Genomic DNA, 27,075 nt, shown 5'->3' on the forward strand with positions numbered 1-27,075 from the left:
ATCAGCCCTGGGATTTCTTTGGAAGGGAATGACGCTAAAGCTGAGACTCCAGTACTTTGGCCACATGATGCGAAGAGTTGACTCATTGGAAAAGACTCTGATGCTGGGAAGGATTGGGGGCAAGAGGAGAAGGGGACGACAGAGGATGAGATGGCTGGATGGCATCACTGACTCAATGGACGTGAGTCTGGGTGAACTCCGGGAGTTGGTGATGGACGGGGAGGCCTGGTGTGCTGTGATTCATGGGGTCGCAAAGAGTCGGACACGACTGAGTGACTGATCTGATCTGATCTGATCTGATACTCAATTTAGAAATTTAAATGTTTAGGATCTTCTTTCATCTGTATCAAACAACAAGAAGAAACACACAGTTTAGAGTACAGCCCTGATCACATTAGGCCTCATGGAATTAGCTATATGACAATTTTTTTGTCAATTTTTATTGTTTATTTATTCATTCTTCAATTATCCCTCAAATATTTATTGCATAGGTACTTGCTAAGAGATGGGTATAAGAATTTGATATGGGTATAAGCATTTGATGCCATGATGCTCATTCTAGCAGAAAAGACATGTAAAGAATTAAAATATAGTTAGCTTTCTGAAGCTGAAACTCCAATACTTTGGCAACCTGATGCGAAGAACTAACTCATTTGAAAAGACCCTGGTGCTGGGTAAGACTGAAGGCAGGAGGAGAAGGGGACAACAGAGAATGAGATAGTTGAATGGCATCACAGACTCAATGGACATGAGTTTGAGTAAACTCCGGGAGTTGGCAATAGACAGGGAGGCCTGGCATGCTGCCGTCTATGGGGTTGCAAAGAGTTGGACATGACTGAGTGACTGAACTGAAATGAACTGAGAGGTAAATGCAAATTACTCTCAAAACACAGGAGAAAAGCCACTAACTTTCTCTGGACTAGAAGGAGAAGAAAGGTTATAGAAAGACTTCATGGAGAGAGTAATATTTGCTAGTAAAAGCTAAAGAATGAGTAAAAGTTTGCCAGTATTTCTGGCACACAACATGGCTTGGAGCAAGGCAGGATATATTTTGGGGTCTTCTAGCAGTGCAATATGGTCAGAATATTAAAGGCATCTAGGAGGAGAATTCAGAGCAGAAGTCACTGTATGTATATATAATCCATGTCAAAGAGTTTGAACACAAGGAGTCAGGGATGGCTTTCAATCAGGAGAATTGTCCTAAGTAGAACTACTGTCTTTCATAAACTCTTGAGACAGAGAGTTCTGTTCATCATAGGGTTTGGACTAAAGGAAGAAGAGTCCAGATGAAATAAGAGCCAGTCAGGGGCTATAGCAGTAGGGTAGAAGAATTATAAAGAGGTCCTGAATTGAAGGAGCAGTAGCAATATCAATAAGGGTAAAGGGATTTGAAAACTACTTAGAATCAGAGCTCAGAAAACATAAGAAAAAGCATAAGTTGATAATGGAGAAAAGAAGTATGAGATTTTAAATTTGGGTGACTAAGTACTATAAGCAATAATCAAAGACAAGTGATTTAAGGAAGATTCTATCAGTAAAGTACTCTATGGTATTATACCATGTTTTAATACATGTATACTTAAAAATATCCCAATAGTCATCTATTAATAAGTACAGTGAATCATTTATATAAGAACCTTCAACTTGAGAATTTTCAAAGATGTGAATGTGCTTTGCATCAACCTCAGGCGTGAGTGAAATTGCAACTTGCCCTCTGTCTCCTATTTCTGACACCCTTCATCTCTACCATCTCCCACCTCCTCTCCCTCCTCCAATCAGTAAATCTTCTTACCTGTTCATGTGATGCCAACCCCTGTATGCCAGCTGTTGTACTGCACTACTGTGCTTCTCAAGACACTGTACAGTCAGATTAAAAACGTTTTCTTTACTTTTTCTGTTTATCTGCTTTTATTTTATTATTTGTTCATAAAGTATTATAAACCTATTATAGTGCAGTACTACATAGCTGATTGTGTTAGTCGGGTACCTAGGCTAACTTTGTTGGACTTACTGTATATAAACATGTACAATATATTTATTCAGATAAATACACTAAAGGCAAGAAAACAGTACCTCCTACAAGTGGCATCATTTGGAGTTGTGAAAAGGACTAGAGCATGTTAGGAGTTACTAGAATCACTTGGATTCTATTTTGTTTCTTAGAATTCAGAACACAGTAATTCCAAGGTTTAACACTAAATGGGGAATCTTTGATTTTGTTGCTTAGTAATGGACAAAAGAAAGTATTTTGGAGAAATAAGGAACAAGTATTTAGGTAATGCTCATTAAATCATTAAATAAACTTGAAATGCCAAGAATAAAGTCAGCTAAAAATGCCTTTTAAAAATTAAGTTTGATTTAAAAAAACTACATTGCCATTTACTTAACTGAAACTTCTTTTTCAATTAAAATAACACTTATCAAGAGTTACTGGAATTATTTTAGTTAATGGTATGCATTAAGTCATCTAATCCTCCCCCAAGACCCTATCAGAACAGATTACCTAGCATATTTTTTCCCCTAAAGATTTTTTTGATGTGGACCATCTTTAAAGTCTTTATTGAATTTATTACAATATTCAGTTCAGTTCAATCACTCAGTCGTGTCTGACTCTTTGTGATCCCATGGACTGCAGCACTCCAGGATTCCCTGTCCATCACCAACTCCCAGAGCTTGCTCAAACTCATGATTATTGAGTCAGTGATGCCATCCAACCATCTCATCCTCTGTCGTCCCCTTCTCCTCCTGCCTTCAATCTTTCCCAGGGTCAGGGTCTTTTCCAATGAGTCAGTTCTTTGCATCACGTTGCCAAAGTATTGGAGTTTCAGCTTCAGCATCAGTCCTTCCAATGAATATTCAGGACTGATTTCCTTTAGGATGGACTGGTTTGATCTCCTTGCTATCCAAGGGACTCTTAAGAGTCTTCTCCAACACCACAATTCAAAAGCATCAATTCTTCGGTGCTCAGCTTTCTTTATGGTCCAACTCTCACATTCATGCATGACTACTGGAAAACTCATAGCTTTTACTAGATGGACCTTTGCCAGTAAATATTACAATATTGCTTCTGTTTTATGTTTTGGTTTTTTGGCTGTGAGGCACAGAGGATCCAAGCTCCCCAACCAGAGATAAAATTCACACACCCCTGAACTGAAAGGTGAAATCCCAACTTCTGGACCACAGCCAGGGAAGTTCCTCCTCAACAGATTTTACATATCAGAACCCAAGAATCTGGGAGACTAAACTATCTATGGTCCCACAGCTGGAAAAAAAGCAGCACTAGAGCCTTCATTCCAGGCCAGATGAAGCTGAACCCCTTGCTCTTGACTATAAATGCTACATGATCTCCCCGCGTGTTCTGTCTTTGTAATCACCTGGACTTACATTTCACTGTGACCTTGAGCAATTCATTAGTGCTTTTAGGGAAAGCATTGACTCAATAAAGCAAGTGGTATAAGGACTAGCATTTTAAGCCTCAGTTAGTAGTGTTAGGCTCTTGTTGCTTGGTATCTATTATCCTACATAATATTCAAAACATCCCTTTGAGGGAAAAAACAATTATTATTTCAATTGTCCCCACTGTACAGAGGGATAAACTGAGGATCAGTGGGGTATAGAGGAAAGCTTAGGCATGCAAAGGTGTGCAGTTTACTGGAAAAGAGTAATGGAAATACAAAGGGCTCAAGGGTGGCTCAGTGGTAAAACAACTGTCTGCCAAGCAGGAGATAGGGGTTTGATCCCTGTGTTGGTATGATCCCCTGGAGAAGGAAATGGCAACACACTCTAGTATTCTTGCCTGTAAAATTCTATGGACAGAGGAGCCTTGAGGGCTACAATCCATGGGGTCACAGAGTGGGATATGACTGAGTTCAGTTCAGTTCAGTTCAGTCGCTCAGTCGTGTCCAACTCTTTGCGACCCCATGAATCGCAGCACACCAGGGCTCCCTGTCCATCACCAACTCCCGGAGTTCACCCGGACTCACGTCCATCGAGTCAATGATGCCATCCAGCCATCTCATCCTCTGTCGTCCCCTTCTCCTCCTGCCCCCAATCCCTCCCAGCATCAGAGTCTTTTCCAATAAGTCAACTCTTCGCATGAGGTGGCCAAGTACTGGAGTTTCAGCTTTAGCATCATTCCTTCCAAAGAAATCCCAGGGCTGATCTCCTTTAGAATGGACTGGTTGGATCTCCTTGCAGTCCAAGGGACTCTCAAGAGTCTTCTCCAACAACACAGTTCAAAAGCATCAGTTCTTCGGTGCTCAGCCTTCTTCACAGTCCAACTCTCACATCCATACATGACCACTGGAAAAGCCTGAGTAACTGAGCACAATAGAAATACTTGGGACCCCTTGATCATGCCACCATAATGCCTCCTCCTTGCAGGCATATATAAGGTCTCTTTGGAGACCTCAGCTTAGTTTAAAGAGAGAATGTAAATAAAGAGAAAGAACATAGAATAAGTTTAAGAAAGCTGTAAGTGAAATTTGAAAGTTTGTGAGCTTCAGCTTAAGAAACAGACCTTTATAAGCAGTGGGGAATTATTGGAGAATGTAAATAAAGAGAAAGAACAGAGAATAAGTTTAAGAAAGCTGTAAGTGAAATTTGAAAGTTTGTGAGCTTCAGCTTAAGAAATAGACCTTTATAAGCAGTGGGGAATTATTGGAGATCTCCCAGAAGGAAAATTAATTTTGCAGGAAAGACTCACAAAGATTAATTTGACAGATGGGTGAGGGAGACTAAAGTCAGAAAAACCAATTAAAATAATATGTTAAATTCTTACACGTAGGGAAAGAGATAAGAGGAAATAAACATTTTTAAATGGGTCAATATTTTAAATTGACAAGAATTTAATTTTATTTTGAAATTCTGGCTTATCATATAATGTAACTGGAGAAAATAAGTCTGGCTGAGTGTCAGATCAGGTCTTAGTACCCCTACTTTTTAACAACAGTAGATTTAATTCTACAAAAACCATCCATATTCCTTCCATTTTAAGAATCATTTTTTGTAAGCAAAGATTTTTATTTGTTGACATTCACCATTTTTATGGTATAAAGGAACCAAAGGCATTATCTTTTAAAATATACAAGACAAACAATGGAACAAACTGCTAATTAAAAATTTTATAAGGATATATGTTTTTGTTAATAGTTAATATAGTTCTGAATTCACCAGTGGCTGGCAGTGTCACCCTGACAAGGTCAGTGGCCCTAATTTAACTAGGTGCAAGCACTTTATCACATATTGCACTTCTAAGAATGTTTACTGCGATTGCCCACAATTTATTTTTGACATCTGTAGGCTCTTTCAAAACTTATTTTTGTGTTTAAGTGCAAATGAGTATCAACATCATAGACACTTCTATGTGTGATGGCAATTAATTTCATAATAGTGATTTAATTTACAAATATATAAATAATGTGTAAGATATAGACTACTATTTTTTCAAAGGCTTTACATTTTATCTAGCCTGATATGTGCAAATGGTAAATATATCCCTGAGGAAAGAAAAGAATTATAGTATTCTACACCATGAACTTTTCCTTATGCAATAAAACTTTCCTGTAACTATCTTTTCAACAAAAGAGAAAAGTACTTTTTAGTCTATAAATTGTGCACACTTTCCTTTCTCCCCTTAATTTGACCTTTGAGTAATATATATGTAATATAATATTATATATAACACTATTTCTTAAAAATCATATTTTCTCATAGAGTTGGTAATAAGGAAAAGTATAGCATGTGTAGATGAGTTCATGTAATGACAGTAGATCTCTAATAAGTATTAGCTTTTTAAATTTCCTTTTATTCCATTTATATATAAATTCATTTTCATTCATTTTAATGAAGTCCAAGATAAAACAGTTTGAAGGACCAGAAAGATAAAATTGTACATGAGTGCAGCAGCTCACAGTCAATAAACACATATGGAACACTTTGTATGGCATTGCACTGCATGCACAGTGCCAGAAGAGATGTGATGGCAGAGGTCTTCCCCAGGAAGTGGTCACTCTTTTGAAACAGGAACATAGACTAGGAGTTAACCAGGTGAAGAGAGCAGTTAATGAGAACAGCATAGGAAATGGCCCTAAGATTAAAGGAAACAAGTCTCTTCAAGGCAAAGAAAGGGGGCCTACATTTCTGGACATGTAGGAAGTCAAGTTGCAGTGTGAATAACAGACCTAAGGGACTTGTAGAAAAAACTTTGAATTTTGGTCTTTATCCCCAAACAAATGGCAAATCAATAAATTATTTTCATTGGAGAGAGAAGGTGACTCAATTTGCATGTCCAAAGTATCACTAAGACAGTGTGCTAGATACTTGTTCTTACATGAATTATTTAATCATCACAACATTTATGTGAAATGAGCAATATTATGTTTGTTTCAGGGCTTCTCTGGTGGCTCAGTTGGTAAAGAATCTGCCTGCAACGCAGGAGACTGGGGTTCAATCCCTGGGCTGGGAAGATTCCCTGGAGGATGGCATGGTAAGCCACTCGAGAGTTCTTGCCTGGAGAATCTCCACAGACATAGAATCCTGGGGGGGATACAGTTCATGGGGTTGCAAAGACTCAGACACAGTTGAGTGACTTTCACAGTACAGTATGGTATGTTTGTTTCAAGTGTGAGTAAACTATGAAGTAGAGCATTAAAATTAACTTTCTTAAGGTCACCCACCAAAAAAGTAACAGAAACAAATTTAAACCCACATTTTCATCTGACTACAATTCAACTACGTATAGCACTAAACCACAGAGGCCAGCAAAATAAAATTTTGACAGTTATTTGATACAGGAAAAATTTCAAGGCCAAGATGACAGAAGGCAAGAGAGTAATACGGGTTAGCCAACAAAGGTAATAAGAATTCCATGTCTTCTCAAATAGAAACCTCCCCCAAGTACTCTCAAATATTTGTGTCACATAGTATAATAGAGAAATGAAATTCTGAGGAAATAATCATTCTATCCACCTTTGCTTCTGAAGCTCTTTTTTGCTGATCTGCTTGGAGTTGACTTTCACAAAATTTGCAACCAGTCTCAACAGGATATTTGGGATGAGGGAAGTAAGTGATCTTAAGCTCTGACAAAATAAAAAACCAAAGCTAAAGCCAAAACTAATGAACTATATTCAGCAAAATGAGTCTTTCTGATTGCCTCTGATTATCCTAGAGTTGTGTTTTCACTACCATTTTACTTATTTGGCTGAGTACAGAAGATACTCATTAAGAGGCATCAGTGGCAGTTCCAAATACCTTCCTGTCCTGCAGAGAGAGGTCTTGAATATACACTGATAATTTGGTATGATAAAGTGAAACCCTCTAGGAGTCATTGTGCAGATATTGCCCTCTGTCAATCAGAGAAAAAAGGAAAAGGAAGAGCTAATGCAATGCAATCCTGTTTGGAGCATAAGACAATTCAAATAACTTTTCTCAATGCTAATTATGTTGGTAACCTGTAACTGAAAAGAAATTATGTCTATATTTTCTTCAGACTTCCCCAATTGACAGTAAAATATTTTTTCTGTTAAAAGGTGAGAAACTATAAAATAACTATATTTTGATTTGATAATTCTTGAACATAAAACAGTGATTTTCAAACACAGCAAACTTACCTTCCTCTGTTTTATACATTGGAGTTTTTTGTACTATTTTACTTGATAAAATCTTTCCATGATTACAAAAATGTTTGAAAACCATTGATCTAGTGGTGACTGTGTTGTTATTCAGAGAAGTTCAAGTGGTTTCAAAAGAACACCAAAGAAGGTAAACATAAATGCTCTTATATATTTACTTTTGAAGAGTTTAGTTATAAATACTTCCAATTCTATGTAATAGAAAAAAATAAATTTTCTTTGTGAAAATATGATTCATGAAATAAATAATGGTTGTAAATCAAAGTTCTAGATAAAGTGTTTTGTTGTTGTTCAGTTGCTGTGGCATGTCTGACTCTTTGCAACCCCATGGACTATAGCCCACCAGGCTCCTCTGTCCATGGGATTCTACAGGCAAGAATACCAGAGTGGGTTGCCATTTCCTTTTCCAGGGGATCTTCCCATCCCAGGTATCGAACCTACATCTTTTGTATTGGGAGACAGATTCTTTATCACTGAGCCACCTGGGAAGCCCTAGATAAAGTAGGCCTGAATAAAAATAAAATATGTAAGGTTTTGAAATTTTAAAGGGAATTTAAGATGATAGTTTTGTCAACTGATATTTAAGCATCAATTATCTGAGAGTTCCAAAGTATATCTATACTTAAAATCTAAATCACTCCATAGATCCTTCAGATTTCCATAAAAGGATAAAATTTTACTTCATAGCTAAAGCCTCAGTGTTTGAAAAAATAAGAAATTCTGTTTATCCAAACTAAAACTGAATTATTATTCATCTAATTTTCAAGATGAATGTTATTTTATTCAAGTGCCCCATGGTAGGGTAATAGCTATGTTATGGAAATAGTAGGGCATAGCCAAAGTAATGTATTTTAGAAATTTATAAAATACATTTAAACTCAAAAAAGAAAAAAATCAAAATATATTCACAAGTACTACTGAATCAAACATATCTGTAGGCTGGCTACGAAAAAAGGAGAGAAAAAATAAAGAAGAGACCTAAGAGAACTCACAATTGATATCCACTGCTTCTATTAGATACCAATCCACTTGAAGGCAGCTGTCTTATGGAAGGAATAGTCTTTTCAAACATAAATGCTAAGAATGCTATGCAAGCCATAAGCAATGATGTAGACAGAGTCAGAGTTCCTAAAAGCATCACTGAGCCTTGATTATAGTTACATGGCCTGCTTTAGCCAATGGAATGTGAATGAACATAAAACGTGCTATGTGTGAACAGAAGCTTTCATTGAATTTGAGTGGGTCAGTTTGGCCTCTTTCTCCTGACCTCCACCAGGAGAACACATCCCTTCAGCCTGGATGCTGGAATGAGAAGACTAAGTGGACAGAGCCAAGCAGAGATGCTGTTGCTCCACACTTCTGTTAAGTGAGAAATAAATATATGTAGTTGTAAGCCACTGAAATGTTTTGGGATTTTTAGTTACCACTGCAAATGCTAACTAGAAGAAAGGGTAAAATAATATTTTATTCAGTTAAGCTACAAATTGTTGGTTACTTGCAGCTGAACACATTCCTAAATAATATATCCAAAATATGTACATAAATAAAAGATCATCATTTTACTTACATATGCACTCTCTGGACAGCAATTTACACTGTATCTGAACTAACAGAGCTTAGCATCAGGATATTACAAATGTGGAAGGCTCAAGGAAAGAGACAGCTCAGGTAATAATCTGCAGATGTGTGTGGCCTTGTCCAGAGAACTTCACAGTATGGATACTTGGGTAGCTACAGGGCTACAAGAGGGCAGGAAGTGCTTCAGATGGGTTGCTTAAAACAATGTATACCAGCGGTTAACAGCCTTCTGTTTATCTCAGACAACCCAATATAAAAGGACCAGGAGTAAATGGTTCTTCCCAAACATTAAAGCATAACAGAAAGAGGTGGAAGAAATTGGTATTCAGAAGGAATGGATACACACTCATGTTTTCTTTTCCTACCAGAGAATAATTAGAAGGAAACCAAGAGAGCAATATCAAGTGAGTCATTCTAATGTACTCAATTATCATTTATTTGAAAAATATTTTTCTTAAAAAGAGGTTTGAATTATTTTCCCTACAAAAGTATTCACACATTTCCATTAATTTTATATAGGGATGTTTATGTATATAAATTGACATGCTGATTCATGCTTCCTCAATATGTCAGTTATTCAGGTTCCGTAATATTAGTGTCAATGTTCTAGTTATGCCTGAATAGATTAGCTTCTTATGTAGGATTCTTCAGACAATAAAATACATCTCTATGTGTCCAGTTATTCCTATCAGAAATTTTGGAATAATCCTCAGTTCCATACTTTTCCTCTCTAGCTCTCTCCTGCTATCAATTTAGCAAAGAATATAAGAGCTTCTACAAGGCATACTTCACTTTTCTATCCACCTCTCTCCATTTCCATGACTAAAATCCTAGAAATACCTTAATCTCTTGCCCAATCTACTGTAAATATCTCCTAATTTATAAATCCCTACTTCCTCTCTGACTTTCTTGTAATGAGTTTAAAAACAGCACAAGAGATAACTTTAAAAAATCAGTAAGTTCAGATCACTCTTCTGTTTAAAAATGCTTAATGACTTCACACTGGATATAGAATAAAAATTTTAAATTCTTAACCAGGTCAATAAATTCTGAGATGATCTTGTTCATGCCTACCTCATATTATAGGGCTTCCCTGATAGCCCAGTTGGTAAAGAATTCACCTGCAATGCAGGAGACCCCGGTTCAATTCCTGGATCAGGAAGATCCACTGGGGAAGGGATAGGCTACCCATTCCAGTATTCTGGCCTTGAGAATTCCATGGACTGTATAGACCATGGGGTCCCAAATAGTTGGACACGACTTTCACTTTTCACCTCTTATTATGCCAATCACCCTCTGTTCCCTAACATTCAGCCACACTGCATACTGCCCTCCAATGTACCACCTTCTTCAGCTGTAGACTCTTTGCATATACCATTTACCTTAGAATTCTCTTTCTCCCTCTCGCCTGGCTAACTCCTATCATCTTAGACATCTTATTTCAATATCAGTTCATCAGAAATTCTCCTTCTCTTGCTCAGATCCCTATTATATTCACTCTCAGTACTTTGGTCTTTTTCTTCTTAGCTCTTATCATAACTTGAAGTTGTATATTTCCAGTATGGTTAGTTTTTTAATATTGTCTAATCCTTTTGGCTGCAAGTGCCATAAAAACAGGAGTCACACTTGTAATCAGTCTTGCCCAGCACTGGGCATGGTGTGGAGTAACAGCACAATAGATATTTAGAATAGATGAATGAACAGATGCATGAACTTGGGTAAAATGTACTAAATTGTGAAAATATTGCAGATTCTAGTAGACATGGTAGAGTTTTTTCAATTAAAAGTATTCTACCAACAAACTGTAGAATGATCACATATATATCTTTCTAGTTTCTTCAGTTCGTTATGAGTCAGGGGAGCTGCTGCTGTGTTGTACAAGAATGATATCAGAGTTCTTAGACTTTTGGTGTATCAAAATATGCAAGTACATAAAATTACAAACTGAGAAAGTCAAAGTGCTTTAAGCATATAAAAATGTCTCAAGTAGATTTATTTTGTATCTTTTAAATAGTTTTTAATTACCTTAATTTTAATCAATCATAAAATAGAGTTCATTGTTATATTAAAACGTAAACTAGTGGCATGTCCATATAACAGCTCTGTAATTGTGATAGCATAAAATGGACATCAGGATTCTTTCAATAGAATTTCACTCAATGAATTTGAAAAGAAGGAAAGGCTAGGTTAAATTTAGTAACAAAAAACTCCCCTAAATCTTAACAGAAGAACATATTCACTCTTGCCCATGCTCCATATTAAAAGGGATGACTTAGTGCAGTTGTTCAGAGACCAGGCTGATGGAGGCCCCATCATGACACATGTGTCTATAATTGCTATTTAAGGAGAAGAGCAAATAGTGCACTAGGTCATAAATACTTCTACTCCAAAAAGGTACTCCTCAGTTTTAGCTCCTGTGGCATTGGCCTAAGTAAGTCACATGACAGCCTAACTGCAAAGAGGAACTGGAAAATTAAATCCTATGATAGCCTCAGAAAGGGAAGAGAAAAAGAAACCCAGAGGAACCACACTACAGGCTGCTAGAGTCTGAGACATTCAGAGGCATAAGTGAGACCATTCATTCACATAACATGCCTTTTTTCTGCACTAGGCTGTGAACTAGTCTGCTGGGAATGAAAAATCAAGTGTGCTAGTTCTGGAGAAGCCACTTGAGCAATTACTTAAGGAGGCTAAGAAGGGTGCACATTCACATTTTGAAGAATCCCTAAAAGACCAGTTTAGAGTGATCTTGGGTGATCTCACAAATCACATAAGTTAAAGGTTAAAGGTTTGATTTTTTTTTTTTGAAAGATTACCAAAGAACTCTAAAGTTTCATTATTGTTGTCTATATATTTTCATTTAACTAGGCCCTCTAAAAAAGAAGGTACAAACTTAACAGTAATCTTTACTCAGCTTAAGGATAAATTTCTCACTTGTCTCAGAGGTAGAACAGTATAAAACCTTTTAAGTAGCATCACAGAGTTTTTGTTGTCTTCCTTTTCAGTATGAATACTGGAAACTATTATATTACTTTTATACTGTGAGCCCACTAGACTATAATTCTTGACTCATTAAAATGTTCTACTTTTTATACCAAAATATACCATTTTACCTATTATTAAACAATATTAAAAACATTAAGTGACATTTAAGACAAGAATATATTCATTCATATTCCTAGAATCCAAATTCAACTTTCTTTTTCGGCCTTCCTATTTATTTTCACACATTATCATACAAAGAAATTCTACCTGAAAAAAGAAGATTAAGAATATATTCCATTCTAAAAATAATGGATAAATTTACACGTGCAAAGAAGACATGTACCCTTGAGGTTTGGGGCTGTCTTAGTCACATGCAGAGCCAAAAGGGGTGACAAGTACATCCTTAAGACTGACTGCAAAGGGACTGATATTATTCCATTCGCAGTCGGCATTACACCATGTATTCACAGCTGAATTTATACTAGTTAATAAATAGTAGAGAAGACATATGGGATTCCCAGGTGGCTCCATTGTAAAGAATCCACGTGCCAATGCAGGAGATGCAGGAGACGTGGGTTTGATACCTGGGTCAGGAAGATCTCCTGGAGAAGGAAATTGCAACCTACTCCAATATTGTTGCCTGAATAATTCCATGGACAGAGGAGCCTGGTGGGCTACAGTCTATGGGGTCACAAAGAGTCGGACATGACTGAGTGACTGAGCACCCTGGGCTTGGCTCAGGGAGTGTATTTAGAATGGGATGCATATAGAGTGTACTGAGAACTAAGAGTTCGATATATATACAATTGTATTTAGAAAAAACAAACATTAAACACTTTATACAAACAGTGCTCTTTTTATTTACTAGCACATTTTAGACGTTAAGACAAATGCATTCCCAATCACACATTTTCCTCGTTTTTCCAATATATTTTTGTAAATGAGCATGCACCCATCTGTTAATTAATATATTTATTAACTCTTAATAACTATTTAGTAACTATATTAATAAGCATTAATAAAGCTTATTTTTCTTCATAATTTTTATATAGAAAATAAATATGTGTTGCAGTTCTAGTAGTTTCTTTCTATACCAAAGTACAAAAATATATCACCTTTGCACCTCTTCCTTGTTCATTTCCCACTTTGGCTTACTATGTTTGTTTCAGCAGCTTGCTATTTTGTCTGCAGAAAGCAAACCTTAGTTTTATCGAGATAGAAAAAGCAAGCAAGTAAGAAAACAAACAAGCTAGCAAGCAAAGAGGCAAACACAAAACACCATCTCTTTAAATAGCATTGGATACTTTGTAAGATAAAACATGTATTAATATGGAGGTGGTTCAAACCCTGGACGGATAAAGGTTGACGTCTTATCTTTAACACCCAGTCTTAGGACATTCAGATTTTGTCATGTAAAATGTTGTGTGGGATTATGTTCACAGATACAGAAATATGTTCCGTTCTATCACACCCACGAGCCCCAGAACAGTACACTGAAAGCTGGCATGAATAAGATCCATTCCACAAATGAAAAGCATAGCTAATCTGCTGATAGGTAACGAACTACTTTAGTCACTAATTTTTTCTTCAGTTTTAAATATTATTGCTATACTAAGAAATTTCATTTGTCTTTTAAAAATAGTTATTAGATGTGGCTATTAGGTACATCTTGCTAAATAAATGTTTGTAGATATTTCTATATGCCTTTATATAAGACAAATACATATTTTAAATGAAAGTGTTAGTCCCTCAGTCATGCCCAACTCTGCAATCCCATGGATTGCAGCCCACCAGGTTCCTCTGTCCATGGGATTTTCCAGGCAAGGATACTGGAGTAGTTTGCGATTTCCTTCTCCAAGGGATCTTCCCCACCCAGGGATCGAACCTGGGTCTCCTGCACTGCAGGCAGATTCTTTACCGACTGAGCTACCAGGAAAGGCTGTACATCATAATTTCAAAAATATTTTATAGTTGTTGTTAATATGCTTTGTAGTAGGTTCAAAAACATCTTGCCTTAAGTTTCCCAATAACTGAAGATTCTAGATAAAATGGATTCAGAATTTTAGCATTAGAGAAAGCATTAAACAAGAACATTTGTTTCAAATTTGTCTCATGAAAGAACAGAGAATTCCTTTCTTTAAAGTCATAACAGTCATAACATAACAGATAAACAGATATTTAGCAGCAGAGGGAACTTATTATTTCAAAGGGCCCTTCAAAATATAACTTTGTAATGCAAAAATTTAATAGAAATGAGTATGCTTTTAAATTTTCCAGCTGTATCATATTTTGCTTTCCTGATTAAAAATCTTTCCTAATCAATATTCAAGGCAATGTTTTACAGAAATGCCTAACCTCACTTTAAGGAATTCTTGATTTTTGGTAAGAAAAATCATTGATTAATGCTTTAATGTAATTAGCAAATTTAGAAGGACATTAATTCATTTAAAAGGAATTGAACTTTTTCCATCATCTGATATTTAGTTGGCATTATTCTAAATAGATCAGTAATTTTAAAGAACATTTTTAACTTTCATTAAAAAGAATATAGTATCAAAACTTAGAACTCTTTACTATTAGTGAAATTAATTCCATATTTCTTAAATAATGGTACCTTTTTAAAAATAGAATACTTCATAGATGTTAAATGTATAGAATTAAACTGCCTAGACAGTCAAATCAAAATGGAAAGATAAGGCAATTTTCCAAAACACTTAAGCCAAATAAAACCTCAGGCCAAAATAAAATGAGAAAGAAGCGTATTTTGGGTGGGTCATCCTGTTGGCTGACCTCATTAACCTAATTTATTGGATTAAGGTTCTTTTCCCTATTTTCCTTCGTAAGGTGTAAAAACTTCAATGGTCCACGGGTATGGTTTTAGTGGCAGAAGTTGGGAGTGAAGAGCTCTGGTTGTGCTTCTCTCACCAACACGTGTAACCTTGTACAAGAAAGCAAACTTATCTGTACTTAGTTTCCTCTTTTGTAAAATAAGACCCTAAAGCCTTTTCCATCTGAAAAGTTATCAACTCATGAGATAGTAAGATGACAGCTATGTGAGAGTGAGTATTATAAAATAGAGCAATTACAGCTATATGTGTATGTGTGTGGTATCCTCAATGTTCAACAATATAATATTACCCTAAGGACATTGCTAATATTTAACAATCACGGAAGTTGAAATAGGTATTTGATTTAATTACAATAGCTTTTATAATTGTCTTAAGAAATTAATTACACTTGAAGTAGGGAAGAATATTTTTTTCACGCCTTGAGTTACATTGACTCAGAATAACACCAGAGTAAATATTCAATGTGTTGTCAATGCTAACACTATGAGGTTTGAGATACATCTCCATCCTTCATAACTCTGTAGGTTGCCTACTCATGTTAAGAACTGCAATGGTGAATGTACTGGATGCAGAACACTTAATCAGTTAACACTTAAGAAGTCTATTATTTGTACTATTAAATTATTTTAGCTACACCATTTGCATTACATTAATTCTTCAAATTCAGCTGACACATTTTAGCTTTGTGTCCATTTAGCTTTGTGCACATTTTTAGTGCAACAAATACCCTCATAATATTTAGGCACTATTTCAATAAGGTTCATTTCCTGACTTTCCTTCCATTAGCAAATAATTTGATAATGCAGACAGCCATCTATAAAATATTTTTCCACTACACAAATATATCTTTATATCTTTCAATATCAAAATAGCTTAAAAGCCTATTTTTTCTTCTTGGGGAATTAAGTCAAATAGCTTTCTTTGACTGTTTTTCACATCTTTTTCTCTGTTAGCTCTGTAGTCCACAGTACCACTTTCTTTTCTTTCTCCCTGTGAAAATCTCATAATGATTGTACTTACACTATCAGTATTTTTCTTTTCAGGTCACCTACCTCATCTGTATTGTATAATTGAAACCTATAGCTTCTCACTTCTCATACTATCTTACTTCTTGAAGAGCACAAAATTTAATTTTCTCTCTGAAAATACATACACACGCACGTGTGCACGTGCACACACACACATACACACGTATCCTGAAATTCCCTTGTTCTTAATAAATTTGTTATTCTATAACCTTGGGCCCCATATCACTATTACCTAAAGTTAAAGATGCTCTCAAAGTACTAAACTTCATGTACAGCAAAAATATACTGATGTAACTGAAGAAAGTCCATTACTAAGAAGAAAGTAAAGTCTTTAAACAATGTTAAGCATCTATTCTAGTATTAAAATATTTAAACAGATCATGCCAATGCTAATATAAATTTTAATACTTCATTTCTGATAAATACTATTGCTTCCATGTTTATTAAAGTAAAATAATATTTTTGTATAGAGGTTTTTAAGTAATTTATCAAGCAGTAAACCATACAATGAAAGGGAGTATATGTAGGAAATCCTTTGGGTTATTAAATTTATTTAATAATTTTTCGTGTGTCACTGAATGACAAATGATAATTTTTCTGTTATGGTTAATAATTTAAATAGCATATATGATACCTCTCTAGGGGTTTATATATCAAATATATCATCACTGTTTCAAAGTAGATACGACAGGTATTGACCCAAAATTGCTTTATTGAAAACTTCCTTAATGTGCTTTTATATGACAGGTTCTAACAGTTTATTAAATGTTTCTATCATGAGTTAATCATGCCAGGAAGACAAGCAGCAGCGTTTTCTATACCAATATTAAAAGATGGCCACAGAAGTAATGTGAAAAAAAAAAAAAAAGAAGAAGTAATGTGGTGCATTACTGCCAAATATGTTGATAACTTTGAAAAGCTGTTTCAAAATATTGTTTTCTTTATTCATTAGAAAATAATTCAATGACCTACAGATTTCAGTTATTTAACTAGCACCAATTTTTGCCTATGAGGGAGAAGACATGGTATGGAGGAAAAGGTACAGGAGACAAATCTGATTTAAATCCTCATCACCTTCTATTTAATAGCTTTGTGACATGAACCTATCACTTCTGTCTTTGAATCTAAACATTCTAATTTTTCAAATGGTGATAATATTGCTTCTTTAAAGATTATTTGGAAATAAGCACCTGACTTAGGAACTGGTAGCTGTTATTGTAATTATGCACTATGTTAAGAGAAGCCAGATGATCAGGGTTGGCTCTTGGACACAAGAGCTCATGAATTTTAAACATATCAATTAATTCCAAAATAGGAAATAAATATATTTCCTATTTAAATAGCATACCTTAAAAGCATATTCCATCACTACATATAACCACATATACACACACACACTACTATGGAAAACCTGATTTGTACCAAAAAGTTTATGTTGCACTCCTCTAAAATGTACCATCTGTCTGATTATTTGCTATGTATTAGAATTATAAATTAGGAATTATTACTACTTCTATTTTCAGCATTAAAGGAGACTTGTTTGTATTACCAAGTCACATGTTAATTCTGGAATTATAATACTTTTGGTTTTTTTAATTTTCTTTCACTATCTCAGGATAATTCATTAGAGTATTTTCTATAAAAACATGAATATTTCTAATGATTAAAGCCTGATTCACAAAACATGGCTAAAAACTTTGTAAAGGAAAAATATTACTGATTTGTGGCCATCATTTTCCAAATATTGTTGACTTATGGTACCACTTTTAAATTTGAGTTTTCATTGACAATTCATGAATCAATATTTTAACATATGTACAAAACCTATCATCTAGGAATCTCTTTTCTGATTTTGTAGTCCCTCAGAGTATAATTTAATAGCAACACTATATGGTCAAACTGCTGCTTGATATTAAAATTCCAATTTTTAATCCTGAGGCATTAAAAACCCTCTATTGAATATTGATGTAGTAAAGACTTCAAAGAGAAAAATGTCAAGGTTCTCGGAAGATCCCAGAATCATCTTCAGTATGTTCTTCCTTGGAGATATGAGTCACTTACTGGTCAGTTGGCTTGGCACAAACTGAAGGTCCATTCTTTGTCATAGATATGAATTAATGTTTTCCCCAAAGTCATCTTGCAAATTCACGTGCCTGACTAGACCCACTCAAAAAGAAATGTGGATGATACTCTACAAAGCAGCCATAGTTACTGGAGAGACCCAAACAAGTAATGTCTTTTTGTCTTCTATTAATTATTATACTCAACAAATAGCACATGTTCTCTAAATGAGAAATTTTCCAAAGACTATGAAATAATTTATGTGAAGGAAAAAAGGGAACAAGGATCCAGAAATAACTCAGATGGTAATTTATCAGTAGTTGATTACTCTTTGTGTACTCTGTTAATTTGGGTATAAAATGAAATGATAATATCATCGAATGAGGGATCCACTCATATTGAAGCAAAAGTCATCAAAAGATAAAATTATAGTAAAAATAGGTGTAATTTTGATACATCAACATATCTTCAAATTTTCAAGTGTTTTAAAAAGGTGAATATTTTGTCATTTAAAAAACTAGGTTTTTATATCAGGTATTATGGACTACAAACTGCAAATGAAAGAAATCTAAGAAATGCTCTGAGAATTAACACTATGTGGATAATACTGTCACTTAATGATTTTATATTTGCTAAAAATTCAGTGATATTAATTTCCATCTTTGCAATTTTTAAAACATAAAAAACACACCAAAATACAGACACAAAAACACTTTAAGCTATGTTTCGAATTTTATAAAGGAAGCAGAATCATTTAAAGCTTACAAACAAAAGTGAAATGGGATTTTAATTAAGAGAATTTTAATGCCAGCCTAAAGCAGTCCTAAAATTCAGAATAAAACATGGCTACTGTAACAGAAACAGGTTTATTTCTTTAGGAAGTGGTTTCTAATTCTGAAGCTGCAAATGTGCAGGCACACGTGATGGGGAATGTAAGGGTTGCCATGGTAAGTACACATCTTTTCTTGGACAGTCAAGTATTTTTAAAATGCATAAAGAACTTTCACTTCATAATATGTCATGGAAATTGACTCTGCTTTCCTTACCAACATATTAGTATGATGCAATGCAACACAGTACAGAAATAACCCAGATTTTAAAAAACTTCGACCCAGTAAGATCGCTTATAAAACATGGAGTGAAAAATGAAATAAGAAATTTCCAAGTCAGAGAACTAATTAAATTGTGGGTCTAGAACAAATTCTAATTCCATTAAATTAATAAATAATCACACCTCAGGACATTCCACAGGCCTGATACACTTCCTGGGCGTCCAAATGCAAACATCACTAAACATCACTCTCGACATACTTTGGTCATATGCCTTATTTTTAAGGAAAAATAAAATCATTCCTACGTTCCTACTTTCTCAACGGTTTCCAAGAAGCAGGGAACGGACTCTGTTCTACTGTCTTTTGCACAAAATCTCCTGGAGGTTCTCTTAAGAGTCTGTGAAGTCAGCTCAAGACGCCTGGATGGAGGCGTGACACTTGGACTGGGGAGGTGGCAGAATCTGTTGAGAAACGCAGCAGGTTCTGAGGCGCTAGAGAACCCACGTGTACAGGGCTGGGGAACTTTTCTGCCACGTCTCCCGGAAGGAAGGTCTCACTTTTAAATAGGGGGCTAGCGGTGGCGAGGAGCTGGGTGGGTGGAAGGTGGGCAGTAAAACAGGAGAGGTGGCGGCGAAGCAGAAGGTTCAAACCCTTCGCAGGTATCTACTTGTGCTTCCCCGCATTCTAGTCTCTCCCTCATCAACTTTATTATTTTTCCGTTTTACAGGAGGGTTTAAGCAACAGGGATGCTGAGCATCTCATAGGCTCAGCCAGGAACAAAGAAAATCGAGTTCCTAATACTGTATCTCTCCCGTTGGAGATCACGTGTCCTGCTTTCGCTGGAATGCACTCTTCTCGCCCACGCTATAAAATCTCTATTGTGGTTAGAAATTTTACCCACGTTAAAATATGCTCACTTATGAATTACTTTTTATCTACCAAGAGAACCACATTTCAACGTACACAGGTACACATTTACGTGGTGACCCAGTTACCACTGCAGGTGAATTCGATGTGTTGAAACTGTATTGGGAAAGTAATGGAAAAGAGCAGGTGGAAGATCTTCATGTCTCACTGAGCGCACCCTCCCCTCCCCCGTTTTCTAATTTCTTTTGAAGAAGTTCGAAAGGAACGTGGGAGTCGTGGGAGTCGCAGATGGTTCCTTTTTGAAGCCGATTCCTGGGAGTTGTGAAAGTGACCCCTTCCCTTCTCTGCCTGGCGCTGCGCCCTCTCGCCCAACCCTCTCGCTTTGTGACTTGATGGGGAGGAGACAGTAAGGGAGAGGGCGGAGGCGGGTCCTTTATGCAGCCCTGATGGCCAAGAAGTAGTATAATGAAGCAATTTTGCAGCCATCTCCGTTATCATGAAGTCATACTATTTTTAAAGACATTCTGTAAAAGTCCCATCCCCTATTCCCATTCTTGACTCTGCAAACTGTAAAGACAGGAGAACCTTTGGCACCCAGTTTAATTGTCCGTGAGCTAAGGTGCTCTGATTACCCTGATGCTAATGTGCTTTCCTCCCTCTTTCCACGTAGCACCCAAAACTAGTCCTGCATCCTTAATGACTGAAAGGAGGATGCAAGATGCTGAAGGGGGCCCAGTACTGGGATTGGGAACAGTGCTGCTTCACCAGCTTCTCCGAGCAACACAAAGGAGATGTGTGGGCTGGAGTTGTTTAGCTTAGGGGAAAGGAGACATCGCTTTCCCTGACTCCCGGGAAGAAGGGCTTCGCTCCATCGCTCCCCCACTTCTTTTGGTCCTCCAATCTTTTATACTCTTTCTTCCCCTTCATCCCCTCCCCAAAACCCCACCCTATCCCTTCGGTTCCCAATGGCATAAAGGTCTTCTAATTATATTTTTCAAACAAATAGGCATCACACAGTAATACTACAGCTTCTAAGATAAAGGGACAAACGTGACCTGCCACAAGTGTGTCTGTGTGTGTGAGAGAGAGAGAGACAGAGAGACCGATAGAGACAGAGAACCAATATCAAAGGAGCGCTTCATCCTTCAGACACCTCCGGAAAAAGCTGACTGGAGATATTCAAGATAATAAAGAACTATGATCAACCTCAGCTCAACCGTCGGTCTCAGCACCAGCACCCCAAATCTCTCTTTGCCTTCCTTTTCGCAATATGTAACCCTTTAAGCTCACCCTCCAGCCCAGGCCACTCGGCACTCCCCAGCACCCGCAACAGCAAACATGCGATTCTAAATGCCCCGCAATCTGCCACATCCTCGCCACCTCCGCGGGCCACCGGGCGAGCAGCTCCCAGGGAGCGCTGAAGGCTCGGATTCTCCTACCCCCCACCCCCGTTCCGTCGGCCACCTGGGTCCCTCACCTAGGGCGCTCACTGTCGCTGCGGCCACAAGCGGCGAGGCCCCAGCGACCCCCTTGGCCCCGGAGCAATAGTATCCTACTCACATCGCCGGCGGGAGAAACTGCCCATGAGGTTCCGGAGAAAGTGAATCGTGCAGCTGCCGAGGGTTATTCCTTAAAGTGTCCGGGGGTCCGCAGTAGAGTGGGCACGAGGGACCTCGGAGGAGAGGAGGGGTGAAGGAGGAGAAGAGAAGGAGAAAGAGGGGATTCCAGGCAGCTGCCACGTTAGACCATGATGCTGGTGCCCTTCAGGTGGACAGCTGGAGAGGTTTCCGCGGGAAGCGGCCGATGGGAAGCCCGAAGCGCTGGCGGGGGAGGCAGGAGCGCATCCACTCCCCAGCTTCCGCCCGCCTTGCGCGCCGCGCAAGCGACCGCAGCAGCAGAGGCGGCAGCGGCGGTGGCGGAGGCGCAGCTCCCTCCCCACCCCAGAAGGCTCCACAGACAATAAATCCTGGGAGGAGAAGAGACGAGCCGAAAAGGCGAATCTTGCACCCAACTCCGTAAAGCCCCGTGCCCGCTGCCGCGCCTCTCCTGGGCGAGAATCCCCGGGGACCCAGGAAGCAGCGGGCGGTTCGGAGGGGCCGTGCGCTCTCGCGGCTGCAGGCGACGTTGGAGTGGGCGGTTGCAGGTCCCTCCGGTGAGAACTCGCTGCGCAGGGGCTGACTGTCCGTGGCTTCAAGCCCGGGGTTCTCCCGGAGTGGGGTCCTCCTCGGTGCAGTGGCTTGGTGCACAGGTGCCTGGATTGGCAGGCGAGGAGGCGCTGCTCCTGGCTCTTGGCTGTGTCTCCCTGCTCTCCCCGCCCCCTCTCTTATTTTTCCCACCCCCTTTTCCGACGACACCAGCTGCAGCAGCCTCAAAGTGCTAAAACCTGTCAAGGAGATTTTCCAGCAATAGAGAAGGGGGTGACCACTTTCACAGCCCTCGGCTCCTTTTCGGGATCCTTGCCTGCCCCTCTGACCTCTACTCGGGCTCCCCCAAATTGTGAGAAGCAAATTCCCAGTCCCGCGGAGTACTGAAATGGTTGCCTTCTCCCGGCTCTGGCTGTTTTTTGTAAAGAACGGAACGACTGGCCGAGCTCTCCAGGTTCTTTCAATCTCCCGCTGGGCTCCAAGCAGGTGCTCGAGGCACGGCGCCGCCGGGCAGCGCGCGGCCGCCGGCTCTTCCTGCAGCTCGACCGGCCCGTGGCGCTCCGGCGGCCCCGGCGCGGCGTCCTGCAGCGCGGGCGACTCCGCCGCACCAGCGCCTCCGGGCCTCTGCGCCTTCCCGAGCGCCCCGCACCCGCACCGGCTCGGTGACGCTGTGCCCGTGGCTCCGCAGGCTGCCGCTCCTGCTATCTCAGCAAAGAGGCGGCCGGGAGCGCCTCCTCGGGGTTTCCTCCCCCGCCCGCCTTCCTGGCTGCAGGTTGTTGGCTGCCAAGGAGAAAAGTCTCTGCTAGTGGTTCAGTCTCTTCACATTAGTCAAGGCAACGACCTTTGTGCCTGCTCTCGCGTTCCCTTCTCCTTCTGGGGCCGGGGTGGCTGCACAAAATTAGAAGGGGTTTTCCAACCACCCTTCACGCTTCCACCCCCTCTCCTCCGGCCAGGAACACACATTCTCACACTCACACACACTCATCTCCTCTCTCACGTAAAGGCACACACAGACATATAAAGTCTCACACGTCTTGAAACTCCCCAAAGCAGCAATATGTTAAGAAACCTATTGACGAGGCTGGTGCTATATTTAGACTTCTCTTTTATTCTCTAAACCCAACGGGTCAATTCTCTCTTTAAAATAAGATTTATCATCCTGAAATAATTTTTTTTTTTTTTTTTGCTTTTCGTGGAATGCAGGCTATAAGCTTTTCGTTTCCTCATGATAAGTGAGAATGTCCCTTCATCTCTCTACATCGCTGATACAGTAGACGTCATGATGTTCAGATGCCACTCCAGTGGATGCAAATTCAGAGTTTACTAAAAAGAAAATGCATTTGCTCATATTCTTGGATTTGCAATGCTAAAATCTTCAAGGTCAAAAATCATCTTTTCTGGCTGCTAAAGGTTGTCTAGGAAGAGACTTTGGAGATTGACACCTAATCAGCCGAGTACCAAGAATGATTATTTTCCACTTTACCTGGGCCATGAACGAGGGGTGACTTTTAAGGATAACTTTCCAGTGTATCATATTATTTGCATGTAAAAGGAAAAAGGAATAAGAGCATATTTTCAAAAGCCAAGTCATTTTAAAAGTGAGTTATAAAACACCACCAAGAAAGGGTTCTGAAAGGGCAAGGAAACAAACAAAAAAAATTAAGGGCAAATTTTTGAATTGAACTCTCTAGGGCTCTGCTTTTTCACCCACAGTTTTATCCTTATAAACATTTGCCACATCTTAGTGTTTCAGTTGGACAGTGATATGAAAATTTTTAGGTTGCAATTGAAAATCTAAAAAATAAATAACCTCACACAACAATTATACAGTTGTAGCAATACTTTTATAGGCTTCCAGTTCTTTTGGATACAGTTTGCACATAACTTTCACATATATTCATTATTTAATCATTTCCTAAAACTATTTAGTGGACAATATTTTCCCACACTTGTTGGAAGGGCACAAGGCTTATCTCAGAAATATACCCAATTGCCTTGCACGTGAACTCAGAATTTCTTATTTTAATTCCAGGATTTAACTTCCTTTTACCAAAATATTTGACAAAAAAATTCCATATGTAAAATCACAGCCAATTATGAGGAAACTTATGATCACTGCAAACAGGTAACATACCTACCAATGAACTTATATCCCATGTGTTAAGTGGAACTGTTTTCCTAAATAAAAACAAAATTTTTCCCTTCTAATGAGGAGAAGGCAATGGTACTCCACTCCAGTACTCTTGCCTGGAAAATCCCACGGACGGAGGAGCCTGGTGCACTGCAGTCCATGGGGTCGCTAGGAGTCAGACACGACTGAGTGACTTCACTTTCACTTTTCACTTTCCTGCATTGGAGAAGGAAATGGCAACCCACTCCAGTGTTCTTGCCTGGAGAATCCCAGGGACGGGGGAGCCTGGTGAGCTGCCGTCTATGGGGTCGCACAGAGTCGGACATGACTGACTCGACTTAGCAGTGGCAGCAGCAGCAATGAGGAGAAGGGCTTCCCAGGTGGCACTAGTGGTTAAGTGCATTGCACTTGCCAATGCAGGAGACATAAGAGACTCTTGTTCCATCTCTGGGTCAGGAAGATCTGCTGAAGAAGGAAATAGCAAACCACTCCAGTATTCTTGCCTAGAGAATCCCCATGGACAGAGAAGCCAGGTGGGCAGTCCATGGGGTCTCAAAGAATAGGACATGACTGAAGCGATTTAGCATGCATGCCATGGGGAGAAATATATTTTTGGAACCCCAAACTAAAAATTGATGATACCTCTGTAATATATTTCAAGACATATGTACTCCTTTCCTATTTGTCATATCATAGAACCTTGATTTCAGACTCTAGAGGTTCAAATGGATAAATCATTTTAAATGTTAGCAGGTGTGATGCAACGCCTATGGGTTTTAATAAACACTATTTTAGCATTACGGAGAGGGCAATGGCACCCCACTCCAATACTCTTGCCTGTAATAATTCCATGGATGGAGAAGCCTGGTAGGCTGCAGTCCATGGGAGTTGGACATGACTGAGCGACTTCACTTTCACTTTTCACTTTCATGCATTGGAGAAGGAAATGGCAGCCCACTCCAGTGTTCTTGCCTGGAGAATCCCAGGGACGGGGGAGCCTGGTGGGCTGCCGTCTGTGGGGTCACACAGAGTCGGACACGACTGAAGTGACTTAGCATAGCGTAGCATTTTAGCATTAAAAAAAAAAATTAGAAGGAAGTATTCTCTGTAGAATGAGCCTTGAATACCATGATTCAACTTTTTCCTAAGATTTATGAATCTTGAACAAATTTTGGCCACCTTCGCTATTTAAACAATGAAACATACTGAGGAGATTTCAATAGTTCCATAGAATTATGAAACTATTGAAATGCAAATGCAGATGCTTGTCCTAAAACTCCAAGTTGCCCTGTCATCAACCCTTTGGAAATGCAGATGACTGTCTGAACACTAGAGAAAGATGAATGCTGAATATCCTTAGGCTGTTGCTCAAGCAGAGGTCCAATTCCAAAACATTAACAACTCTAAAAATTAGATCAAAGCAGTTTTAATAGATTAGCTATTCAGATTACATCTATCAATGGCTAAATATTAAATCCATAAAATTTAATAAACTGTTAATCAACTCCTTTGACTCACACTACTAAAATTTTTGAGATGATAATCTGTGTCCAGGAAAAGCAGGACCAACTTTATTTGAAAATAAAAGACATATGGTGACATTGACTGTCAGGTGTCAACTATCTTTCTAATAACTTTCTTTAGAGGCCTGGTTTTAGAGAAGTTGCTTTGGCAATTCCTGATTTAAACAAAAACCACTTATGTATCTTAATATCTTAACTCTTAATATTTTATCTAATATCTAACTTAATTAGATATTGGTTCTTATTGGAATTTAAAAAATGTTAATTTTTTATGTATGGGGATGTAGATCTGAAGAGCTCAGAGTTCGTGGAACTTGGTATGACAGGATCAACATCAGTGGGGAACCATATGGGTATGGAGGGCTGTTAGTTTTTGAAAAACAGGGAGAAGCACTGAGCAGGAAGTGGGAGTCATTAGATTCTTCTTCAAATTCTTTTAGATGGCCTTTACTGTGAAACTAATCTCTCAGATTAACAGTCGAATTCTAGTGAAAGAGAAGGGTTATTGTTTCATTTAATTTATTTGGATAATTATTTTTTATTTTAAACATTAATTGGCATGTTTATGATATACAAATTATAATGAACCCTGATGTATGAATTGTACATCTCTTTTAAGAAGAAAAATATGATTGATTAACACTGAAGCTTCCTCTGAATTCCTTTACCTCTTCTTCCCTCACCCCTCAGAGGCAACCTCATTCCTAAATTTTTGTATTTATTTGTACATTAATAAATTTCATGCACTTTCACTAAGAATATGTTTATGTTGCTTTGGTAATTTAACTTTTAAATTAATGATATTATGCAGCTTAAATTCTTTTGCCACTTGCTTTGGATTTTGAAGAAAACAATATTATATCTATGAGAATTAATCATCTTGTTATATGTCACTCTGGTTCACTAATTTTTAATTGCACTGTGATAGTTGACATGAATTTATCATTTTCAACATCTGATGAAAATTTTTACTTTTATAAGTAATGCTGTTATGAATAATCTGTTAATGTATATGGATGAGTGCTTTTCTATTTTGTATACTATCTAGAAGTAGATTTCCTGGGTTGTAGTACATCAGATCAGATCAGATCAGATCAGTCGCTCAGTCGTGTCCAACTCTTTGCGACCCCATGAATCACAGCACGCCAGGCCTCCCTGTCCATCACCAAATCCCAGAGTTCACTGAGACTCACATCCATCGAGCCAGTGATGCCATCCAGCCATCT

The 27,075-nt window shown here is 38.3% G+C and overlaps 1 protein-coding gene across 2 annotated transcripts in view; it reads right to left on the reverse strand.

Moving 5' to 3' along the window:
- LRRC7 (leucine rich repeat containing 7) overlaps nt 1–21,810 on the reverse strand; it is a 613,767-nt gene extending 591,957 nt beyond the window's left edge. The window contains exon 1 of one of the 2 annotated variants that reach the window (XM_059884769.1): nt 21,612–21,810. In XM_059884769.1, coding sequence (XP_059740752.1) covers nt 21,612–21,613 — 2 coding nt within the window. In that variant the 5' untranslated portion in view covers nt 21,614–21,810. The remainder of the gene's footprint in view (nt 1–21,611) is intronic. The other variant, XM_059884770.1, reaches the window with a different exon arrangement.
- Nucleotides 21,811–27,075: the final 5,265 nt, after the last annotated feature.

Source organism: Bos taurus, chromosome 3 (genome assembly GCF_002263795.3).
Source record: "Bos taurus isolate L1 Dominette 01449 registration number 42190680 breed Hereford chromosome 3, ARS-UCD2.0, whole genome shotgun sequence".
NCBI lineage: Eukaryota > Metazoa > Chordata > Mammalia > Artiodactyla > Bovidae > Bos > Bos taurus.